The sequence below is a fragment of the Somniosus microcephalus genome, chromosome 17, assembly GCF_052327205.1.
Source record: "Somniosus microcephalus isolate GS21.2 chromosome 17, FLI_Smic_1.0, whole genome shotgun sequence".
In the NCBI taxonomy this organism is placed as follows: Eukaryota; Metazoa; Chordata; class Chondrichthyes; order Squaliformes; family Somniosidae; genus Somniosus; species Somniosus microcephalus.
Window position 1 is genome coordinate 60,001,703 of NC_141003.1, and position 24,521 is coordinate 60,026,223.

General features: G+C 46.6%; 1 protein-coding gene across 13 annotated transcripts in view; it reads right to left on the bottom strand.

Moving 5' to 3' along the window:
• Positions 1-24,521, bottom strand: part of LOC147105758 (SRSF protein kinase 2-like) — a 259,621-nt gene that overhangs the window by 19,187 nt on the left and 215,913 nt on the right. For all 13 annotated transcript variants that reach the window (XR_015081581.1, XM_086010468.1, XM_086010476.1 and 10 more), the window contains 2 exons: positions 20,834-20,934; positions 16,220-16,327 (listed from right to left, as the gene is read on the bottom strand). Coding sequence is in view for 12 of the 13 variants with exons in the window: in XM_086010468.1 (XP_085866594.1) it covers positions 16,220-16,327; positions 20,834-20,934 (209 nt within the window). In the remaining variant the exon portion in view is untranslated. The remainder of the gene's footprint in view (positions 1-16,219; positions 16,328-20,833; positions 20,935-24,521) is intronic.

Consider the following 24,521-nt stretch of genomic DNA (forward strand, 5'->3'; position numbering starts at 1 on the left):
GATCACTCATTCCAAGGGGATCCTTTACTAGGACATTTTTAATTAATCCTGTCTCATTACACAGGACCAAATCTAAGGTTGCTTGCCCCCTGGTCGGTTCAGTTACATACTGCTCAAGAAACCCATCCCTAATACACTCAATGAACTCTTCCTCAAGGCTGCTCTGCCCAATTTGATTTGTCCAGTTAATATGATAATTAAAATCCCCCATAATTATAGCTGTTCCCTTATTACAAGCCTCAACTATTTCCTGATTAATACTCCGTCCAACAGAGTTGCAACTGTTCGGAGGCCTATAGACTACACCCACTAGTGTTTTTTTCCCCTTATTATTCCTTACCTCCACCCAAACTGTTTCACTATCCTGCTCCTTTGACCCAATATCATTTCTCTGTATTATAGTGATTCCTTCCTTTATTAACATAGCCACCCCACCTCCTCTCCCTTCTTGCCTGTCCTTCCTGATTGTTAAATAACCTGGTATGTTTAATTCCCAGTCATGGTCACCCTGCAGCCATGTTTCTGTAATGGCCACAAGATCATACCCATATGTCATTATTTGTGCCGTTAACTCATTCATTTTGTTACGAATGCTACATGCATTCAGATAAAGAACTTTCAAATATGTTTTGTAACACTTAGTTCCTGTTTTTTCCCTTTTTAGTACTTTACTTTTTACTCCATACCTTCTGTCCCTTCCTGACACATTCTGTTTTTTAATTCCCCCACTGCTACCTAAGTCTATGACCTTCTCTGTTGTCATTTCTATGATTTGCTCTCTAGAAACCTCCCCCCCACTAATTAGTTTAAAGCCCTCTCTACAGCCCTAGTTATATGATTCGCCAGGACTCTAGTCCCAGCACTGGCCAAGTGGAGTCCGTCCCAACAGAACAGCTCCCTCCTGTCCCAGTACTGGTGCCAGTGTCCCAAGAAGCAAAACCCATTTCTCCCACACCAGTCTTTGAGCCACGCATTTAACTCTTTAATTTTATTTATCCTAGCCAAATTCGCTCGTGGCTCAGGTAATAACCCAGAGATTATTACCCTTGAGGTTCTGTTTTTTAATTTAACCCCTAGCTGCTCATACTCCTTTAACAGAACCGTCTTCCTTGTCCTATCTACGTCGTTTGTACCAACATGGACCACGACAACTGGATCCTCCCCCTCCCACTGCAAGTTTCTTTCCAGCCCAGAAGAGATGTCCTTAACCCTGGCACCAGGCAGGCAACACAGCCTTCGGGACTCCCGCTCTTGACTGCAGAGAACCCTATCTATCCCCCTAATGATACTATCCCCTACCACTACAACATTTCTTTTTACTCCCTCCACTTGAATGGCCCCCTGTACCACGGTGCTGTGGCCAGGTTGCTCATCCTCCCTGCAGGGGGGGAAAAGATTGGATTAAGAGAGAGAGAGAGACAGAAAGGAAAAGTTATAAAAGGTAACATTTTATATTTGTAATCTCCAACAACAATTAAAACCTGAAGGAATAAGACTCCACACTTGTAAAAGTTAATTTTCAGTGCCACGTTGACTGCCAGTAATTAAAACTGATCATGTCATTAAAAGAGCACTTGGGCTGACATGGACAAGGCTTAACTTTCTGTGGCGAGTTTAGTTCATATCTACCACGCAAACTTCATGCCATTCAATGCATTTCAAATGGTGAGGCAGATAGTGAGATGCTGTTTTCACAAAGTGAACGGCGGAACGGTGCATCTTGGACAGCAACTTTTGATCTGCACGTTTAACCGCGCAATTTCCCTCGCCTGAAGTTGCTATAGCATTTACGTATAAATAACGGTGAGCACTATTAGCCATGGCTTTATTTTGACAAAAAATTATGGACCAAAACTTCGGGAAGGATACTCTCCAACTTAATGTGACCGAGGTGAGCAGAGATCAGAATCATTCCCACTTCTGAAAAAGCAATCAAACTTAAGCACCTATTTACTAACTCTTGGGTGGGCATAAATTTTTTGCAACTATTGTGACAAATAAGCAGTTTCAGTCATAATTCTAAATACAAGAACGTCTACATATTTTAATATCTATATGTATGAAACTGGATTCATTATAAATTTCATAATTAATAGCCTAAGCCACAGTCTAATAATGCAGTTCCTCTAATGCTTTCCAAAGTCTAGGAGATCATGAGAAGGCTCACAAAATATCCAGTAAGCTAATACAGTAACTGTATTAATAGTACACTACATTACCAAATACAGACCCTATAAAGGCACACTCCGGTTCATAAGGAGTGATCCTTGATGCTGAGCACGAGAAAAGTATTTGAGCAATAGCTTAAAAATATAAGATTGGTAGCAGCAAGCTAGAATTAAACAACAAAAAAAGGGTTGTTTTATAATTGTAAAGTGAATTAAGCAGTGTTCATAATGAGCAAGAGCGCTGCAGATCAAGAGGTAGAATTAGCCCAATTGGCTATCAAGGGGAAAAGGACAATGAACATGTTTACCAATTAGAATTGCTGAGCGGGAGATTCGCCGGGGATAAAGAGCGGGAGATTCGCCGGGGATAAAGAGCGGGAGATTCGCCGGGGATAAAGAGCGGGAGATTCGCCGGGGATAAAGAGCGGGAGATTCGCCGGGGATAAATGTTGAGTCTGGTGTTTACAAGTGCAGTTATACTGAATAACAGGACACAGACTACAGAAGTAAGTAAACAGGTCTTTAGTGATTGAGGGTCAGGGCGGAACTGAGGTACACTTTGCTCCGCAGGGTTTATATACCGGTGTGGTCACCACCGGTACTACAATGTACAGGAGCCATTAAAAAGTAGTCCATCACCTTAAGGTATCCTCTTAAGGTAGTACAGGTTACATACACTACAATTCCTCCCCTTTTAGCTTAACAGTGGACACCCCCAATTAATACACTACATGGATAACATATATACAATTTACACACAAGAACTGTTCAAAGATTCAGTCTCTGAGGAGGCCTCCTGAACCGGCCCGAATAACGCCTTTCAGGGATCTCTGGTTCCCGTTGCTGGGGTGACTCATCCACTTGATCTCCTATGGATTCAACATCATCCAATACGTTCGAGTCTGAGGTAGATGCTACAGGCTCAATAAGTTCTTCAACTGGTGTCTCTGTCGTAGACATGGGGTCGACCCTTGTTCTCAATTCCACAAGTTGGTCAGCATGACGTCGTATTACGTTCTCTCCAACGTCTACCGTGTACATCAAGGGTCCCTGTCGTGCACAAATTGTCCCAGGTTGCCATTTATCATCCCTATAGTCCCTGGCCAACACTGGTTGTCCTATTTCAAAACTACGAGTGGCCTTTTTATTTACATGCTGGAATTGCTTGTTTTCGACTTCCCGTCGCACATTGGGTTTTAACAAATCCAACCGGGACCGCAACCTTCTGTTATAGAACATTATGGCAGGGCTTTGATTTGTCACTGCATGCGTGGTGTTTCGATATGCCATTAGGAAATTGTCCACCTTGTGTTGTAGTGGAATATGATCTTCACTCATGGCCTTTATCGCCTTTTTGAACGTCTGCACAAATCTCTCGGCCAACCCATTTGTAGCCGGATGATATGGCGCAGACGTATAGTGTTTCACCCCATTCTTTTTCATGAATTTCTGGAATTCTTCTGACACGAACTGTGGTCCGTTGTCTGAACATATTTGCTCTGGCAATCCATTCCTTGCAAATATGGTTCTTAGAACTGCAATCGTCTTCAGAGGTAGTGGTCGACATCTTAATCACTTCTGGCCATTTAGAATGTGCGTCTACTGCTATCAAAAACATGGAATCCATGAATGGACCTGCAAAGTCGATATGCACACGTTGCCATGGGGCTGAAGGCCATTCCCACAGATGCAGCGGTGCAATTGGAGGTGCGTTCTGAACTTTTTGGCACCCTGAGCAGCTTTTATTCAGATCCTCTATTTGTTTGTCTATACCTGGCCACCACACATAAGCCCAAGCAAGGCTTTTCATCTTGACTCCCCACAGATGACCTTAGTGCTAAAAGAATTGCACTCTCTCCCTTAATTTAGGAGGAATAATCACCCTTGTTCCATACATCAATGTTCCTTGACATACGGACAGCTGTTCTCGTCTGGCTGAGAATGCTGGTAACAGTGGATCGCCATGTGCTGGCCATCCCTTCACTGTCAAGTCGTAGACCCGAGACAGTGTCGGGTCATTTCGGGTCGCTCTCTCAATACCCGCATTGGTGACTGGTAAGCATTCGATGATGGTCGAGTGAAATATCTCGACAGGGTCAACTGCCGGTGCCTCCTCCTCTGTAGGTAGTGGCAGGCGCGACAGCCCATCAGCATTACCATGTTGCTTTGTACCTTTGAATTCAATGTCATATTGATGTGCCCCTAGGAAAAGGGACCATCTCTGAAGCCTCCGCGCCATCATTACCGGAACACCCTTCTTAGGGTTGAAAATGGAAACCAACGGCTGGTGATCTGTCAGCAGCGTAAACTTTTTGCCTTGCAGGTAATGGTTAAATTTCTTAACTCCCCACACGAGGCCGAGAGCCTCCCTATCTGAGCATAGTTGCGCTCAGCGGAGGTCAATGATCTGGATGCAAAAGCGACTGGCCTTTCCGAGCCATCTGGAAACTTGAGAGCACTGCCCCGATACCATATGGAGAAGCATCACAAGCTAAGCGAATAGGCAGCGTTGGGTTAAAGTGAGCCAACACTTCCTTAGAGGTGATCAGTGCCTTGCTCTTTTGAAAAGCCCGCTTACAATCATCGCTCCACTTCCATGGTATTCCCGTTTGCAAAAGAGTGTTTAGCGGGTGTAACACCGTGGATAAATTTGGAAGAAACTTGTGGTAATAGTTAACCAACCCGAGGAACGACCTCAACTGGGATACATTTCCCGGTGCTGGAGCCTTGACTACAGCTTCGATCTTGTCAGGGGACTTATGGAGCCCCTCCTGGTCAATGACGTGGCCGCAGTATGAGATTCGCTTTTGAAAGAACTCGCATTTCTGGCGATTAGCTCTTAGCCCATATTCTTTCAATCTGATGAGCACCTGCTCCATATTTGCGAGGTGATCATTATCGTTATCTCCTGTAATCAGGATGTCATCCAGGTAGCATTGTGTGCCTGGGATTCCCTGCAATACCTGCTCCATGGCCCTGTGCCAAATCGCTGGAGCCGATGCCACTCCAAAAACCAGCCTATTATACCGATATAAGCCCTTGTGTGTTGATCGTGAGATACTGTCGTGACGCTTCATCAACTTCCATCTGTAGGTACGCCTGCGCCAGGTCTATCTTGGTGAAGTGCTTCCCGCCAGACAGCGAAGTGAAGATATCTTCAATCCGCGGAAGCGGATATTGCACCGTGTGAAGAACTGGATTAACAGTGATCATGAAATCGCCACGGATGCGAACCTTCCCAGGTTCCCCCGGCTTGTTGCTCAACGAATGCTTCATGACAGGAACAATGGGTGTAGCCCATTCGCTCCAGTCCACCTTGGACAGTACCCCTGAACGTTCTAGTCCTTCCAGCTCTGCTTCCACAGCAGGTCGTATCGCATAAGGACCCGGGTTCGAATCCGGCCTCGGGCGACTGTCTGTGTGGAGTTTGCACATTCTCCCCGTGTTTGCGTGGGTTTCCTCCGGGTGCTCCGGTTTCCTCCCACAGTCCAAAGATGTGCGGGTTAGGTCGATTGGCTATGATAAATTGACCCTTAGTGTTAGGGGGATTAAATACGTGGGGTTACGGGGATAGGGTGGGATATGTGTTGGTGTAGGGGTTACGGGGATCGGGTGGGATATGTGTCGGTGCAGGCTCGATGGGCCGAAATGGCCTCTATCTGCACTGTGGGGTTTCTGTGATTCTGTGAAGGCACCGGTCTGGCTTTGAAAAATTTTGGGTTTGCATGTTCTTCAACCTTGATGGTTGCCGTAATTCCTTTCAGTGTTCCAAGTCCCTGCTGGAACACCTCCTTAGCATCGTCTAAGATTTTGGACAGTCGTTTAGGTTTGACGTCGTCCTCCCTACAGGCATCCAGTCAGTGCTTGTATGGAATGCCAGTCCAAATTTATTCCCGTCCCAGTAGTGGCGGACCTCCATCAGGTAACATGTACAAGTCCATTTTCTGACTTTCTTTACCATTGTAGACCACTTTTACTTTTATCTTTCCTTTGGGGTATACTATTTGCCCAGTGTATGTTTTCAATACAATTTCCGTATCCCTCGGGAATGTGCGAGAATAACCTTTTGTAATCTTGCTTATTCATGACCGTTAATGCTGACCCTGTGTCCAATTCCATCTTCACTTGAACTCCTGCTATCCGGAGCATGACCCAGATAGTTTGGTGGTCTGCTGTGTTACCCACATTATGTATTTTCAGACAACCCAGTTCCTTACTGCTGGAGTCCGAATCCGTCTTCTGTTCATCCGAACTGTTCTGTCACCTTGTGTACTTTTTTGTACTTCTCCTGTGGTGACTTTTTGCTGCTGGTCTTCTTTCCTGACCGGCATACTCTCGCTATGTGACCAAGTTTACCACATTGCCTGCATTCTTTGTCTTTGAACCAGCACTGGTTCTGGTCATGCGTTGTCCTTCCGCAACGATAGCACTTCACTGCGCCCAATGCCATTTCATTGGTGCCGAATTCCAGTGGCCTTTGCTGTATCTCTGCAGCGCCCCATGTTGCTGCCTCATGGGATGCTGCAATGCTGAAAGATCCTTTTCCTCTAGCAGTCGCTTCTGGGTTCCTTCCCTTAGGAGCCCACACACAAACTTATCTCTCAGTGCGTCTGCTAGTCCTGTTCCAAACTGGCAGTACTTTGCTAACTTGCACAGTTCTGTTAAAGAAGAAAGCAACGCTGAATTCCTAAGTTGAATTCTTTTGTAGAATTTAAATCGTTCCGCTATCAGCAGCAGTGTGGGGTTTAAATGCTCTTGCAGGATAGTAACAATATCCGCGAAACTCTTCCCTACCGGTTTGTCGGGGGTTACCAGGTTCCTTAATAACCCGTACGTCTTCGCACCCGTCGAGTTTAATAGGGTTAGTGCTTTCTTATCATCCGGTACATCATTCGTTGTACAGTAAACTTCGATGCGTTCCACGTAAGTGGCCCAATCTTCCACATCGTTATCAAAGGCAGTGATGTTACCCGTTTTTGGCATCCTTGCTGAGTTTCTCCCTTTGGATATTATTTAATATGACAACTTTTTTTATTTTATTTAAGATGGCGGCTTTTCCCGCGCTTGTCTTCTTCCCCGCCGACTCAAGATGGCGAATCCCGCGCTGTTGCCGTCCACGCCTCCCAGCGGTCCTTCCTGCCTTTATTTTCCTTGCGCTGCTGCTCTTGTTGCCCCGCCGCTCCCGCGGTCCTTGTGGCAATAAAGCGCTTTTCTGGCTGCTGCGCGTCTCTGCCCCGATTGCAGTCCAGCCCGACACCGGCTGCGGTCGTGTTCTCTGCCCTTTTCTTAGTTTTCCCTCCCCTTCTCCCACTGACAACTCGGCCGACTTCCCCCCCGTGCCGCTCGATCGGGCTTACCCGCCGCTGTCGTAGAAGGGATGATCACTGCCTGTTGCTGATGTTGGACTTCGTGGCCAGAAAACCAACCCGGGTTCCCGATGGCCTCCCGTGCGATGCAGTGCTCAGCAGGATGTTGAGGGCGGATGGCCTTTTCCGACGCCCGTTTTCGAGGACGAAGCTTCCTGGATGCACAACTGCCGCTAGGTACGATCAGACTCGTCGCCACTGTTGAGTCTGTGTTTACAAGTGCAGTTATACTGAACAGGACACAGACTACAGAAGTAAGTAAACAGGTCTTTAGTGATTGAGGGTCAGGGCGGAACTGAGGTACACTTTGCTCCGCAGGGTTTATATACCGGTGTGGTCACCACCGGTACTACAATGTACAGGAGCCATTAAAAAGTAGTCCATCACCTTAAGGTATCCTCTTAAGGTAGTACAGGTTACATACACTACAATAAAGAGCGGGAGATTCGCCGAGTATAAAGAGCGGGAGATTCGCCGAGTATAAAGAGCGGGAGAGTCGCCGCGTATAAAGAGCGGGAGAGTCGCCGCGTATAAAGAGCGGGAGATTCGCCGAGTATAAAGAGCGGGAGAGTCGCCGCGTATAAAGAGCGGGAGAGTCGCCGCGTATAAAGAGCGGGAGAGTCGCCGCGTATAAAGAGCGGGAGATTCGCCGCGTATAAAGAGCGGGAGATTCGCCGTGTATAAAGAGCGGGAGATTCGCCGAGTATAAAGAGCGGGAGATTCGCTGGGTATAAAGAGTGTATTTGGGGAGTATTTCTCTCTTTTTTTCTCTAAACTAAGGCATTGGTTTCAATTAAGAGCCATTTTTATAGATTAATAACTATATATAGACAATTGAGTGATAGTCCAAAACTTGAAACCCTAATTAAATTAAATACAATAGAGATGGTAGGGCAGGCAATGTGTTGCAGCTGTAGCACGTGGGAGCTGGAGGACCCCAGTGTGATTCACAACGACCACATCTGCAGTAAGTGTCTGCAGCTCGAGGAACTTCGGCTCAGAGTTGATGAGCTGGAGTCCGAGCTTCGGACACTGCGATACATCAGGGAGGGGGAAGAGTTACCTGGATACTTTGTTCCAGGAGGCAGTCACACCCCTCAGGTTACATACTTCAAATCTGGTCCATGGTCAGGGACAGGAGCGTGTGACTACAAGTGAGGCAGGAATGGGGATCCAGAAGGTAGCATTGGAGGAGCCTCAGCCCTTGCACTTGTCCAACAGGTACAAGGTTCTTGCAGCCTGTGTGGACGAGAGCAGGGACTGCAGGGAGGATGAGCAAACTGACCACAGCACCATGGTAGAGGGTCATTCAAGTTGGGGGAGTAAAAAGGAATGTAGTAGTGGTAGGGGACTAGATACTATTCTCTGCAGCAGAGAGTGAGTGTCCCAGAGGCTATGTTGCCTGCTAGGATTAAGGACATCTCCTCCGGGCTGGAGAGGAACTTGGAGTGGGAGGGGAAGATCCAGTTGTCGTGGTCCACATAGGTACCAACGACATAGGTAGAACTATGAAAGAGGTTCTGCTGAGGGAGTATGAGCAGCTAGGGGCCAAATGAAAAAGCAGAACCACAAAGGTAATAATCTCTGGATTACTACCTGAGCCACGAGCAAATTGACATAGGGTCAATAAGATCAGAGTTGAATGCTCAAAGATTGGTGTGGAAGAAATGGGTTTCGATTCATGGGGCACTGGCACCAGTACTGGGGAAAGAGGGAACTTTTCCGCTGGGATGGGCTTTACTTAACCATGCTGGAACCAGTGTCCTGGCGAATCGAATAACTAGGGCGGTAAATAGGGCTTTAAACTAAATAGTGGGGGGGGGGTGGGGGGAGGGTTCAGGTGAAGGGGAATTTAGAAAGTCAAAGAGAAAGGAGAAGGCAATAGTGCCAGGTAGCGATAGGGGTAATGATATCCAGTGTGACAGGAGGAGACAGAGCGTATGAACATAAGCGCGAACCAGCAAATAGAGTCAGAGTAGGGAAAAAATGGTAAAAAGACAAAATTAAAGGCTCTTTATCTGAATGTACACAGCATTCGTAACAAAATAGAGGACTTGACGGCACAAGATAGAAATAAATGGGTATGATCTGATAGCCATTACAGAGACGTGGTTGCAAGGTAGCCAAGGCTGGGAACTGAATATTCAGGGGTATTTGACATTTTGGAAGGATAGGCAGAAAAGAGGAGGAGGTTGGGTAGCTCTGTTAATAAAGGATGAGATCAGTACAGTGGTGAGAAATGATATTGGCTCAGAAGATCAAGATGTAGAATCAGTTTGGGTGGAGATAAGAAATAGTAAGGGAAAGAAGTCACTGGTGGGAGTAGTCTATACGCTCCCTAACAGTAGCTACACTGTAGGACAGAGTGTAAATCAATAAATAATAGGGGCTTGTAAGAAAGGTAATGCGATAATCATGGGTGATTTTAATCTTCATATAGATTGGACAAATCAAACTGGCAAGGGTAGCCTTGAGGACGAGTTCATAGAATGTATTCAGGATGGTTTCTTAGAACAATATGTTGTGGAACCAACCAGGGAGGCGGCTATTTTAGATCTGGTAATGTGTAATGAGACAGGATTAATTAATAAGAAACAGGAGCAGGAGTAAAGGCCAAGATCAGATCAGCCATGATCTTATTGAATGGCGGGGCAGGCTCGAGGGGCCAAATGGCCTTCTCCAGCTCCTATTTCTTATGTTCGGAAACCAGAGGTTGCAAAGGAGCAGTATAAATTCAAGGCTAATGTGAAGGAGCATCAACGATGATTCAAGATGGAGGAATGGGAGTAACAGTGATGACACATAAAGGCTCCACATAATCACGAGACAGAGGAAAATGAGAAGCATTTGATTGGTGGAGAAATGAGAGAGCTTGGCAAATAATCTAACTCACAATTTATTATGGAGCAATTTGATTAAATCTGACCTTCTACCAAATTTTAAAGAACGGGACAACTTAGAAGGGTTTTTGAATTATGAGCTGATCACCACAAGTGGCAAAAAGGAGATTAGGCCAAGTGGCTGTTGTCATTACTTAGTAACGAAGCAGTTATGGCACTGTCACCTGTGGATCTGATGCATGGTGCAGACTTTCAAACTTTAAAATATGCTATTCTTATTGGTTATTTGTGGAACCTGAAACATACAAAGATTTAATTTGCTATGGAAAGCTCCATACGCACTTTGAGCGTTAGTAATGAAACGGAGGGATATTTGTAAATTGTGGCTGGCTGGGAACAATGCAACAAATTATAAAGAACTAAGTCAATAGATGCTAAGGAATCAACTTCTGGAACGCTCAGCAACTCAATTTACTATGCCAATTACCATGAGTACAATTCTCATAAGTGAGGAGTCAACAAATTGCTGCACTGAGGCAATACATTGATATATTTCAGTCACAAAAGCATTTGGGTTGATGTCCCTATAAGCACTTTTTATTAATTGCTTGCTTTATTCTGCAAGTAGCCCATGCGGTTTCACAACTAAAGAAAGATCAAATGAACTTGCATTTATTTTGCTCTTTATCCCGCCTCAGGGCATTCCAAAGTACTTCCAAAGAATTACTTCTGAAATCCAGTCACTATTGTTATATAGACAGAAGTGGCAGCCAATGTGCGCACAGCAAGGGCCCAGAAACGGTAAATGAGATCAATTACCTGCTACTCTGTTTTTGTTAGTTTTGGTTGAGGGAAGACTGTTGTCCAGGACATGCCAGTAGGAATAGATAGGTTTGGTAAAATACTGTAATGTGGGGGGAGACCACATTAGGGACAATAACACAATTCACAATGTTTCGCCAATGTGGTTATATGTACCTAAACACAATTCACTATGTATAGCCAATGTTGTTATATGTATGTACTTGGTTGGGTTATCGGGGCAGGGTCCCTTTAAGAGCGTCGGTAGCGTGATGACGTCATAGCCCTGCAACGAGGCAGAGAACCCGAGTCCTCATGGCGAGTGAATAAAGTAACACGCATTTTGCCTTTGCTGCAACAAAAGTCTCAGAGCCTGTTGATTTCTAGCGACTCCAACATTGGTGACCCCGCTGCTCTTTTGGACGATTCCAAAGACCGCATCCAAAATGGCGACAAACGCCGTTTCCATCAAATTACCCGAGTTTTGGGAACGACAGGCTGTCGCTTGGTTCGCCCAGGCCGAGGCTCAATTTGCACTCCAGGACATCACTGCGGACAACACGAGGTACTACTACATCGTCTCTGCTCTCGGCAGCTCCACCGTGGCCAGAGTCGTGAGCCTGCTTGAGAACCCCCCCGGAGCTCAACAAATTCAAAACGCTGAAAACGCACCTCTTAGAAACTTTTGGACTCACCGAAGCCCAGCGCACACGCCGGCTTCTCTCTCTACCCGGGCTTGGCGACTCCAAGCCCTCGAAGCTGATGGACCACATGCTGGCCCTCCTGGGCACACACAGGCCGTGTTTCCTCTTCAAGGAACTGTTCCTTCAACAGCCGCCAGGTCAGGTACGGTTGGCTTCAGCCAACTCTTCCATTACCGATTTCTGCGACCTGGCCAAGGAGGCCGACAAATTTTTCTCCACCGGGCAACAGTACTGCGCGGCCATGCAGAGCCCTGCCCCCACCGATACAGCCCAACGGCAGCAGCCCCCAAGCCTCTGCTTCTACCACGCTCAGTTCGGCCGCCAAAGCCAGGAAGTGCCGGCCCCCGTGCAGTTTTCCCGCGTTGAAACAAACGAAAGACCACTCGTCGGCTGCTATGGCCGTCGGCCGTTCAGGCAGTTTGTTATTTATTATGGACACCGACTCCGGACGTAGTTTTCTTTGCGACACGGGTGCCCAGGTGAGCGTCCTGCCCGCGTCAACCATAGACATGCAAGGGGGGGAACCACGGCCCCGTCCTCGAAGCCGCCAACGGCAGTTCCATCCGCACCTTCGGGAAGCGGAGCATGGCGCTTTGTTTTGGCGGGCAGTTCACCTGGGACTTTGTCACGGCACAAGTGTCCACCCCCCTTCTCAGCGCTGACTTCCTCTGCGCCAATGGCCTTTTGGTGGACGTCAAGAACCGACATCTCATCAACGCCGAGACTTTCAGCTCGCTCCCGTGTTCAGTCAGCAGGTCCAGCACGACGAAGTTGTCCAGCGCACTCTCGGCCTCCGACGAGTTTTCCTGCCTCCTCGCCGAGTTCCCGGACCTCACGAAGCCCACGTTCTCGTCCACCGCCACCAAACACGGGGTAGAACACCACATCTCGACCACCAGTCCGCCCGTCTACGCCCGCGCTCGGCGCCTCAACCCGGGGAAACTCGCCATCGCTAAAGCCGAGTTCGACACCATGGAGCGCCGCGGCATCATCCGCCGGTCGAACAGTCCGTGGGCCTCGCCCCTCCACATCGCTCCGAAACCAGGTGGCGGGTGGCGCCAGTGCGGCGATTACCGGTGCCTCAACGACGCTACGACCCCCGACCGCTACCACACATCCAGGACTTTTCCGCCCGCCTGGCCGGGAAAGTGGTATTCTCGAAAGTGGACCTCGGCCGGGGTTACCACCAGGTCCCTGTCCGGCTGCAGGACGTCCCGAAAACCGCGGTGATCACCCCGTTCGGGCTGTTCGAATTCCTCCGCATGCCATTCGGCCTCAAAAATGCTGCCCAGGCTTTTCAACGCCTAATGGACACCGTGTTACGGGACCTGACATTCCTGTTCGTATACCTGGACGACATCCTCATCGCCAGCGCCTCCAGGACGGAGCATGTGTCGCACCTTAGGACTCTCTTCCAACGCCTCAGCCAGCACGGCCTAACCGTCAACCCGGCCAAGTGCCAGTTCGGGCTGTCCTCGATCGACTTTCTCAGGCACCGCATCACGAAGGACGGGGCGGTGCCACTGCCATCGAAAGTGGAGGCCGTGATGGACTTCCCGCGACCCCTCACCATGAAGGCCCTGCAGGAGTTTTTGGGCATGGTGACCTTTTACCATCGCTTCGTCCCCCGAGCAGCCCAGCTTATGCGGCCCCTTTACAAGGCCCTCAAAGGCAAGCCCGACAAGCTCGCCGTCGACTGGTCCGAGGAGATGGCCAATTCTTTCACGGACACGAAAAGGGCCCTAGCTAACGCGACCATGCTGGCGCATCCGTTACCTGATGCACCGATCGCTCTCACCACCGACGCCTCGGACTATGCGGTCGGCGCCGTCCACGAACAGTGGGGCAACGGCACCTGGCAGCCGCTCGCCTTCTTCAGCCGGCAGCTCCGCCCCAACGAGCGGAAGTACAGCACCTTCGATCGCGAGCTTCTCGGCCTCTACCTCGCCGTCCGACACTTCCGTTTCCTACTGGAGGCGCGTCCGTTCACAGCGTTCATGGACCACAAACCGTTGACCTGCACCATGGCCAAAGCTTCCGAGCCGTGGTCGGCCCGTCAGCAATGCCAGCTGGCCTTCATCTCAGAGTTTACAACGGACATCCAGCATGTGGCTGGGAAAGACAACCCCATCGCCGACTGTCTCTCCTGAGCCATCGCCAGCGCCGTACACCTCGGCATCGACTACACCCGCATGGCAGCCGACCAGGCCTCCGACCCGGACGTCCAGGCCTACAGGACGGCGGTCACGGGCCTTCAACTAGCGGACATTGTGTTCGACGATGCCGGCACCACACTCCTGTGCAACATCTCTGTTGGACAGCCACGTCCCGTCGTGCCAGATGGGTGGAAACGGCAAATTTTTGACACCATCCATAATCTTTCCCGCCCGGGCAGGAAGCCATCACAGAAGCTGGTGGCGGCTAAGTTCGTCTGGCACAGGTTCAGGAAGGACGTTCGCGACTGGGCCAGCACCTGCGGGGTATGCCAACGCTCGAAAGTGCATTGCCATACTAAGGCCCCGTTGGCACCTTTCGCGGTGCCCGAGAGGCGGTTCGACCATGTTAACGTGGACCTGGTGGGGCCCCTGCTGCCCTCCCGCGGGTTCACCCACCTCCTCACAATGGTCGACAGAACCACCCGATGGCCGGAAGCTGTCCCGCTTTCTTCAACGATGTCCGCCGATGTGGCTCGGGCGTTAATCAGCACTTGGGTCGCCCGGTTCGGTGCCCCATTTGACATTTCCTCCGACCAGGGGCCCCAGTTCACGTCGGAGCTGTGGAACGCTGTCGCCCGAGGCCTCGGGTTGAGGCTGCACCGCACTACAGCATACCACCCTCAGGCTAACGGACTGTGCGAACGGTTTCATCGCTCCATGAAGGCCGCGCTCCGGGCCAGCCTCCGGGACGACAGTTGGATCGACAGACTCCCGTGGGTCATGCTGGGACTCCGGACCGCCCCCAAGGAGGACCTCCAGTCCTCATCCGCCAAGCTCGTCTACGGACAGCCGCTGCGGGTTCCCGGGGATTTCGTCCCCAACGCAACGGAACTTTGGTCCACAGCCCGTCAGCGGTCTGACCTTCCGGACAACGCCAAGGTTTTCGCGCCGGTGCCCACGTCGCAGCACGGCCTCCCGCAGTCCCACGTTCCGCTCGACTTTCGTGCGGCGGAGTACATCTTCGTCCGCCACAACGCCCACCAGGGACCTCTTTAGCCACCCTAAGATGTATCATTCCGCGTCCTGGAAACCGGGGACAAGACCTTCGTAGTGGATGTCGGCGGTAAGCCGGACTGCATTTCCGTGGACCGTCTTAAGCCGGCCCACCTGGGTCTGGACCGACCCGTTGAGTTGGCACAGCCCCCGAGGCGGGGCCGACCTCCGGTTTCTGCACCCTCAGTCCACCACCGAGCGCCCGAGGTCCCTCCGACAAACCCCGCGGTCCCCGCCCTGGAATTGAGGAGCCGTTGCGACCCCCCAACGACTGACATTGCCAGTGCTAGTGAATTCTGGGGGGACGTATGTGGCGGAGACCACATCGGGACAATAACAATTCACAATGTATAGCCAATGTGGTTATATGTATGTACTTGGTTGGGTTATCGGGGCAGGGTCCCTTTAAGAGCGTCGGTAGCGTGATGACGTCATGCGTCGGTAGCGTGATGACGTCATAGCCCTGCAACGAGGCGGAGAACCTCAGTCCTCATGGAGAGTGAATAAATTAACATGCGTTTTGCCTTTGCTGCAACAAAAGTCTCAGAGCCTGTTGATTTCTAGCGACTCCAACAGTAACCTGCTATATTGTCTTTGTTACGGATTAACAATTTTTAATTATATACCTGTTCAGTGGTTTATAGCCTAAGCCACAGTATACATTTTACCACTTTGAAATCTAGGAGATCGCAAGAGAGTTTGTGGTATATCCAAATAAGCTATCTTGTGACAAGGGTTTCTGGTTTATCATTGACCCTGAAGCATTTCTAGATATTTTATGCAAGGTGGCACCTCCAATACTGCAGCATTCCCTCAATACTGCCCTGAAGTGTCAGCCTAGATTTTGTGTGCAACTACCTATAATAGGGCTTGAACCCACAATCTTCAGACTTGGAGAGTGTGCTTCCACTGAACCAAGCTGATACTTAAAGATTACAAATATTTAAGATCAACAAGATATTAAAAATATAGAACCTGGAACACTAAAAGCTCCAAGAATTAATTTAAAAGTTACATCATTCACATAAATGTGTGTAGCAAAATTTAACATAAAATAGGGCTAACAGAAATACATTGCTTACTGTAACTTTGAAAATTTACTTAAGTTAAAATGTAAAATTCTTAGCTTACCATACAGGCTGTACTCCATATATCAGCAGGTGTGCTATACCCAGCACCAATTAGAACTTCTATTGATCGATACTGTCTCGTCTGGATGTCTTCTGTGAAATGCTTATGCTGTAATAAACATTTCAAAAATAAAATCAGTTTTTGCACAAACACAGATGTAGTACAGATTGCTTGTTCAATCTTACAAAACTTATGATAGAAGAACTGGATTTTAAAAAATAAAATAGGGATTAGAAGGCAGAGAGCATCTAGAAAATAATTTTGATGCATCATCAACAAAAACTTGCATTTATATAGCACCATATATTGCCTTTAACGTTGTAAAACGTCCCAAAGCGCTTCACAGGAACGTTATCAAAACCAAAATTTGACACTGAGCCATATGATGATGATGTTAGGGCAGATAACCAAAAGCTTGGTCAAAGAGGTAGGTTTTAAGGAGCATCTTAAAGAAGGAAAGAGAGGTAGAGAAGCAGAGGGGTTTAGGGAGGACAAAGGCAGCTGAAGGCATGGCCACCAATGGTGGAGCAATTAAAATCGGGGTGTTCAAGAGGCCAGAATTGGCGGCGCAGAGAGATCTCGGGGGATTATAGGTCTGGAGGAAAATTAAAGAGATAGGAAGGGACGAGGTCATGGAGGAATTTGAAAACAAGGATGAGAATTTTATAATAGAGGTGTTGCTTAACTGGGAGCCAATGTAGGTCAGCGAGCATTGGGGAGATGGGTGAGCAGGTCTAGGTGTGAGTCAAGACATGGGCAGCAGAGTTTTGGATGACCTCAAGTTTATGGAGGGTAGAACTAGGGAGGCTGGCCAGGAGTGCATTGGAATAGTCAAGTCTAGAGGTAACAAAGACATGGATGAGGGTTTCAGTACCAGATAAGCTGAGGCAAGGTCGGAGATGGGTGATGTTACGGAGGTGTAAATGGGCCATCTTAGTGATGTCATGGATATGAGGTAAGAAGCTCATCTCATGATCAAATATAACACCAAGGTTGCAAGCAGACTGGGTCACTCTCATACAGTTGCCAGGGAGAGGGATGGAATCGGTGGCAAGTGAACAGAGTTTGTGGAGTGGACTGAAGACAATGGCTTTGGTCTTCCTGATATTTTATTGGAGGAAATTTCTGCTCATCCAGTGCTGAATGTCAGACAAGCAGTCTGACAGTTTAGAGACAGTGGAGGGGTTGAAAGAGGTGGAGGAGAGGTAGAGCTGGGCATCGTCAGCGTACATGTGAAAACTAATGCTGTGTTGTCGGAGGATGTCACTGAGGGGCAGCATGTAGATGAGAAATGGGAGGGGGCCAAGGATAGGTCCTTGGGGGGACACCAGAGACAGTGTGGGAACAGGAAGAGAAGCCATTGCAGGTGATTCTATGGTTACGACTGGAAAGATAGGAATGGAACCAGGCGAGTGCAGTTCCACCTAGCTGGATGACGGTGGACAGGCATTAGAGCAGAATTGTGTAGTTAACCGTGTCAAAGGCTGCAGACAAGTAGAGAAGGATGAGGAGGGATAGTTTACCACGGTCACAGTCAATTAGGATGTCATTTGTGACCTTGGTAAGAGCCGTTTCAGTACTGTGGCGGGATGGAAACCTGATTGGAGGGATTCAAACAAGGAGCTCTGGGAAAGATGGGCATGGATTTGGGAGGCAACACCATGTTCAAGGACTTGAGAGGAAAGGGAGGTCAGAGATGGGGCAATAGTTTGCAAGGACGGAGTGGTCAAGGGTTGCTTTAAGGTGAGGCGTGCTAACGGCAGATTTTAGAGGGGGACAGTACCTGAGGAGAGAGAACCGTTAACAATATCAGCTAACATGGGAGCCAGGAAGGGAAGTTGGGTGGTCAGCAGTTTAGCAGGAATAGGGTAGAGGGAGCAGGGCGTTGGTCTCATCGACAAGATGATTTTTGAGAGGGCATGAGGGGCGATAGGAGAGAAACTAGAGAAAGGTGCAAATTCAGGGTTAGGGCAGCGGGGAAATGGAGAGGAAGTTAGGGCAGGTGAGCTAGGGAAAGGGAGGGAAGTAGCAGAGGCAGCTGAATGGATTTTCTCTATCCTTGTAACAAAAAAGTCCATTAGCTCCTCGCATTTTTTGTTGGAGGTGAGGGAGGAGGCGGCAGGGGATGGTGGTTCGAGAAGATGGTTTGTGGTGAAGAGAAGTCGGGTGTTATCGTGCCCTTCCTGGATGATCTTGGAATAGTGGGCAGTTTTAGCGAAGGAGAGCAGGACCCGATAATGCTTCGTGATCCAGCCATATCTGGTGGATTGGTAAACCAGTTGCCTGCCAAAGACGTTAAAGTCTGCGTCCCTTGGATTTAAGGGAGTGGAGATGAGGGGTACACCTGGGAGAACGACTAGAGAGTGTAATGATTTTAGTGGGAACAAGGGCATCAATGGTGGTGGAGAGGGTGTGATTCAGTAAATCAGTAGCTGCAGAAATGTCATGAAGAATAAGGCCAAAGGCTAGATAGTTGGGAATTTGAAAGTGCAGTGGTAAGGGACTTGAGGGAGAGTTTTTTCCAAGGACGGACACAGAAAGAAGTGGGGTTGGGAGGGGGAAAGGGAATATGGGTAGGGAGTACTGACAGTAAGGTTCTTGGGGTGATTTGAATAGAGATTTTATTCTCCTGCGAGTCCTGGAATAGTGAATTTTTTGATGTCAGCCCAGCTTTCTGAAGATAAATTGATTCAATATAAATTGATTAGGATGCAGAGTCAGATTTCGTCCGGAAATGAAACTGACACTATTCAGCTGTTGAAATTCAAGGTAACGTCAGGTCTTCCCAATACCAAAGTCGATTTCTACAGCTGCTAATTTTTGTGTTTTCGCACAAACTCAACTATATCAGATAATTCTGATACGTTCGGATAGATTTTTTACTCAATCTTACTCTCTCAGGAGTTGGGAATTAGTAATTTAATTATCACTAAAAATCTGAATCCACCATCATCACACAAAAGTTGGAGCTGATTTTTGAGAGTTTTAACTTTCTAAGAGCAATTTCATAATATAACAAGCATACTATTTGGTTTGATCTCTTCAAAAATAATTTTAGCTTGGGTCAACTGAGTTCATTTTCAGTATTTTCAAAATTTTACATATTGCAAAAAAAACACTATTGTAGAGAGTGGACTGGATTGTGTTGGATCAGCAGAAATTTCAGTTTGTGTTCAGTTTAAAATTGGGCTTGATTGTTCTGTTAAGATTGACAAAACACAATTCCAGTTTCAGCAATTCTGATCTACACGATCCTTTTGCAAAAGTCATTAATGGGCCTGAATTTGCGGTCGGAGGCTTCCTGCGGGCGAATGCCTCTGAACCACAAGAAAAGTACAAACCTACCTGATGGTCCAGTACCTACGAAGACACGCGCCCCTGGGCCTGCAGGCATAGGCCTGCGTAAAGGCCCAGGTATCCCAGGGGCGAATGCGGTTTGCAAGAGTCCCTGGGATCACATGGGCTGGCCCAACCAATCAGAAAGGGGGATCCCCATTATGCTTATGGAAATTCTATTTACATACGGAATCCCCATAAGCTTAATAGGAATCACAAACAAATTTCACACGAATTAAAAAAAATTACTATGGTCAAAATTAATTAAAATACAATGTAATTAAACAATTAAAACAAAAATTAAACTTAAACATTTTTAAAGGGTCCAAAAATAACCTAAACTAATTTTAAAGCTCTTTTTAAGCTTAAATGATTAATTAAAAAAAATATATATTTCTTTAAACCCTTACGCTAGTAAAAGAAGGCCCTACGCCTGCTTTTACCAGGCATAAGAGTTTTGTGGGCATTCGCTGGACAGTCATTGGGCAAGCAGCCCAACTCTGCCAATGAATGTCCATTTCCCGGGGATGCGGATGATCTGTCAAGCTGAAAATTGACAGATCGCAAGTTCTGGGTTTTCGCGCATACACATCGCATGCAGGAACCCTGAACTGGCGGGGCACTTACGGCCACGTACGTGGTCATAGGCCCTGGAAAGTCCGGGCCAATATTTACCGAAACCCCCCCTTTAAAAAAAAAAAATGCTTTTTTAAAAAAAAAGTATGACATATTAACAATTAATAGTTTTTTTTCTTTTAATTTGTTGGTGCTCTTCAAAAAAAAAGGAAGAGATGCCAATGTTGTGACACTGTCATTCTAGCACCCAATGGCAGCATTGTTGAATCCTCAGTCAGTAAGTGGATGCTTTCATTGCTCTGCACGACAATGTGGCTTGACCCAGCCTCAGACGAGCAACCCCCAACTGCACTGGTGTGAATCTTCTCTTTATAGCCTGAGTGAGATGGCCAGGTCAATGCCAATATGTGCACAATTTTGTGCTGTTGGAGAGTTTGGTCTCAGTCTTGGCTGGATTCAAGCTCAAGTCCCAAAGGTGAAATAATACTGTGCTAACTCACTACATTAACCAGCCCCTAAATCAATTCTAAAGCTGAGGCAATTTTATAATAAGAGTGGGAATAGAATAAATTTGTTTAATAATACTGATATAAAAAGCATTTTTTTAGGATCTGTACTTATTCAATCATAAAACCTAATTCTGAATTCTCAGAACAGTGCATTAACAAAAGTTAAACATTTTAGAAACCGTTATATACTTACAACCCAGCAAGCATTTCCCAGGTCAGCTATTTTAACTCTAATTTTCTCTGCATTTCTTGGATCAAGTGGATTTACCAACAAATCTGCTGCCCGAACCTTTACTGTAAGACAGAAATAATTATAATGTTCTGATGTTACAATGACGTAAAGTTATCAATATTGCTCCTGAAAAAATAAAGAGTTGGCACCACAAACAAGAATTTTTTAAAGTGCATTTGTTTGTATAAATAATGAGAATATGCACAAATATTGGCCCGTATTTTGCTGTACTAATAACGGCGAGGCTGTCAGCGCTCGCCGTTATTACAGGGTAAAACTGACAGCCACTTCTGGCGCCCGCACACGCGCAGTAAACGCAGAAATCCGGAAGTTGCTGTCAGCGATACCCCGCTCTTCCACAGGCTGCACTATTGCAGTCTTCACTGATGGAATCTGCACAGAGATTACTTTAATGCCGTGACCTTAGGGTAATTGCCCACTAGTCTCGCACTGAAGACAGACGAAAAAGTTAGGGTTTGTACAATCAGGGAGTAAGTGAGATTTTAAACAATGTAACAAATGATAATTACTGTTGAACACCACCTCTGGCCCGGAAACATTAATTTTTTAAAATAAGTGTGGAGTCTCATTCCCTCAGAAGAAAATTAATGTTGCAGCTTTTTAAAAAAGTAAAATGTATATATTTTTTTAAGTTTCTGTTTTTCTCATGTCTCTCCCTTAATAACATGTGTATGTCCCAACCTTTATTTCACTTCCTGTACAATGATTAAAATGTAATTTATATTTCCTGTTTTTTACTTCCTGCTTTGCAGTCTGTGTGTCTCAGTGAGGATTCTTCAATCTGACTGGCTGGCCTTCCACGTTCTACCTACGTGGTCTAAACATGAGGTCATCCAAAACTTGGCTGCCGGGTCCTAACTTGCACCAAGTCCCGTTCACCCCTCACCCCCCGTGCTCGCTGACCTACATTGGCACCCAGTTAAGCAATGCCTCGATTTTAATATTCTCATCCTTGTTTTCAAATCCACCCATGGCTTCGCCCCACCCTATCTCTGTAATCTCCTTCAGCCCCACAAATATCCCCCCCCCCACCAAAAGCTGGGCAGGCTTAACAAGGTCAATCAAGGGAAAATAGCGTGGGTAGGCCACAAGTCAATGGAAGCGGGACTAAACTCCGACAAGTGGGAGTCCCACCTCCAAAAGCTCCCCAGTGAGAAAATCCAGCCCAAGTTGTCCAACAAACTCAAAAACTGCTCTGAATAAAAGTAAAATAAAGGTAATTACACATACTGCAATGGGAAACTGGCTTGTAACTTAAGCTGTGGGTATACCCAAAAACCCTTCAATTAAGTACACGATAACCTCAAAGGGAATTCATGTTTATAAAAGGAACAAGATTTATTTTCTATGGGAGGTCTGGCAGCATGTTTGCCCACTAGAAACATGTTGATATTTAAACACATTTTTAGATATGCACATACTATGAATAAGGGTGTTGATTTTTTCAGCTAAAGGAAGGGTCTGGTTTCATTGAGAACTATTCTTATTGCCATTTTAGGAAGGAACGGCTGTTCATTATATTTTAAAACTTCTTTCTCCCAGTAGCAGCGGATGATCTATTACAGGGGGAAGAAAGTTTCTATTAGGCAATTTAAAACAAAACTAAGAAATTCAAACCATATCTCCTTGACCACATCATTTCAGTGAGAGCTATAAAAAGAAAAATTAGGATTGTAAATCCTTCCTAATGTGGTCTCCCACCCAACTGGTGGTGCATTTTTAAGGCGTTCTAGGGGCATGCTTCTTTGGAAGTTGCTGCATTTTTACATTAGAAATGGTGACTTCTGGTTAATTTTCAACAAATTTGTACTTCACAATTGAGACATTTGGATTTTCAACAGACCAGCTAAATAAGCTTACCCAAAACATTGTTCCCAGCTTAGCTGCCCCTCCCCCAATCATCTCCCCTCTCAGTGTTGCTGTTGTTCTCTCAAGTTCCCCAAGTGATCTGCTGGCTTCTCTCTTTTCCCCTTTTACGTGTTGCTGACTTATCAATCCCTCAGAACACTGGCTCTTGCCTTTCTGTGCTCTCTTCCCCTCAAAACATTGATCTTGCCTCCCCTCCCCATCCTACCCTAATACTGCTGCACCCCCCCGCCCCCAGCGCTGCTCCCAAACTTCTACCTGCTGCTTTTTTGGTTGGTGTTGTCCAGGTTGATGGGGAATTCCCGATCTCATAAGAATTCCCATCCACAATACCATGAGCAGGTAGCAGTTTGGGAATAGTGCTTGGCCCACACTGATTTTGGTCCACAAGCAGATATGCAGACACAGAAACACTGAACGTGTGTGTCATATTGAAGACAGTTGGCATGTATGCACATACCAGTACAGGCAAAACAATTGGAGTGATGACATAACATTACTATTTAGGATGTAGGGAAAGCTGGTGTTCACTCAGGCTAATAAGATACACCATAAAGTACTCAAGTGATTTTCTTCAGGACTTTCACTCAGTGTGTGAAGAATAAATTAAGTGTTCTTTCTCACAATCATGGATGTTTCATTTATGCAGATGCTGAGTGTTTATGACATATATACAACAGCAATTTCAAATATCTTTATATTCATTGGATGCTGTACCTTGTTTACAAAAATGACTTGCATCTCCACATATTATTAAATGTGCAAGTTTATGAGAACACATCCTGTTCAACTTCCTGTTGTCAGGATTTTTGGTTAAGTTTTTAGATCAACATTTAACACAAACTACCTGTGTAAACATTTAGATTGGAAATCCTGTATTTAAGTTGCAGGTAACTTTGCAGCAGTAGTTGCAGGCTCTGCTGAATAGGCGGCGTGTGGAGTGAATTTCTTATGTCTCTTGCCGAACTACGTTGCTATCTTACATATATTGGCCCAGAATTTGCCAGAAAAATAATGCCAAGTTCATGGCGAACAGCGTTTTTAGTGCATTAAAAACCTAGCAATTTGTGGCAAGGGAGAGATACGGCGTGAGTTGCAAATCACCACAACTTGCTGGACGATTTTCATTGCTCTGCAGTTAGTCTCTCAAAAACGGGTGCTCGCTATCAATCTGCCCGAGTGTCAAGAAATTGATGGATTTGTGCTGCAAATACAAATTAAACTCGCCACAGAAAGTTAGGGCTGGTTTTTCATGTCGTAAGGACTCTGTTAATTACGTGATTTATGGTCGCTCAACCTTGGAGACCCAGAAAGGGAACAATTGAAACTGTCGTCTCACTCCTGCAGGTAGCAAAATGTTGAGGTTTTTTAAATGTTTATTTATTTGAATTTTTTCTTACTTTTCCATTGTCTGTTTTTTCTCTCTCTTAAACCAATCTTTTGTTCCCTCACTTTATTTTTCTTTCTGTATCTAATTTGACTCTAATTCACCCTATTTCCTTCTTCATCGTTCACTCCGTTTCTTTCGCTATCCTTAAATTTAACTGGTTAAGGAGATAGTCTGTTGGTCCCGTCATTCGCCAAGGTCCCAGATGTCCAGTTATCAACTTGCACTTCAGCAGCGCAAAAATAATTGGAGCTGAAGAGTGAGGATGAAAATCCAACTCATGGGGCATGCTGAGAGATGTACTGCTCCAACAAATTCTGGGCCATTAAAAATATCATTAACTGACCTGGACAATGTCACAGGCAATTTACCAGT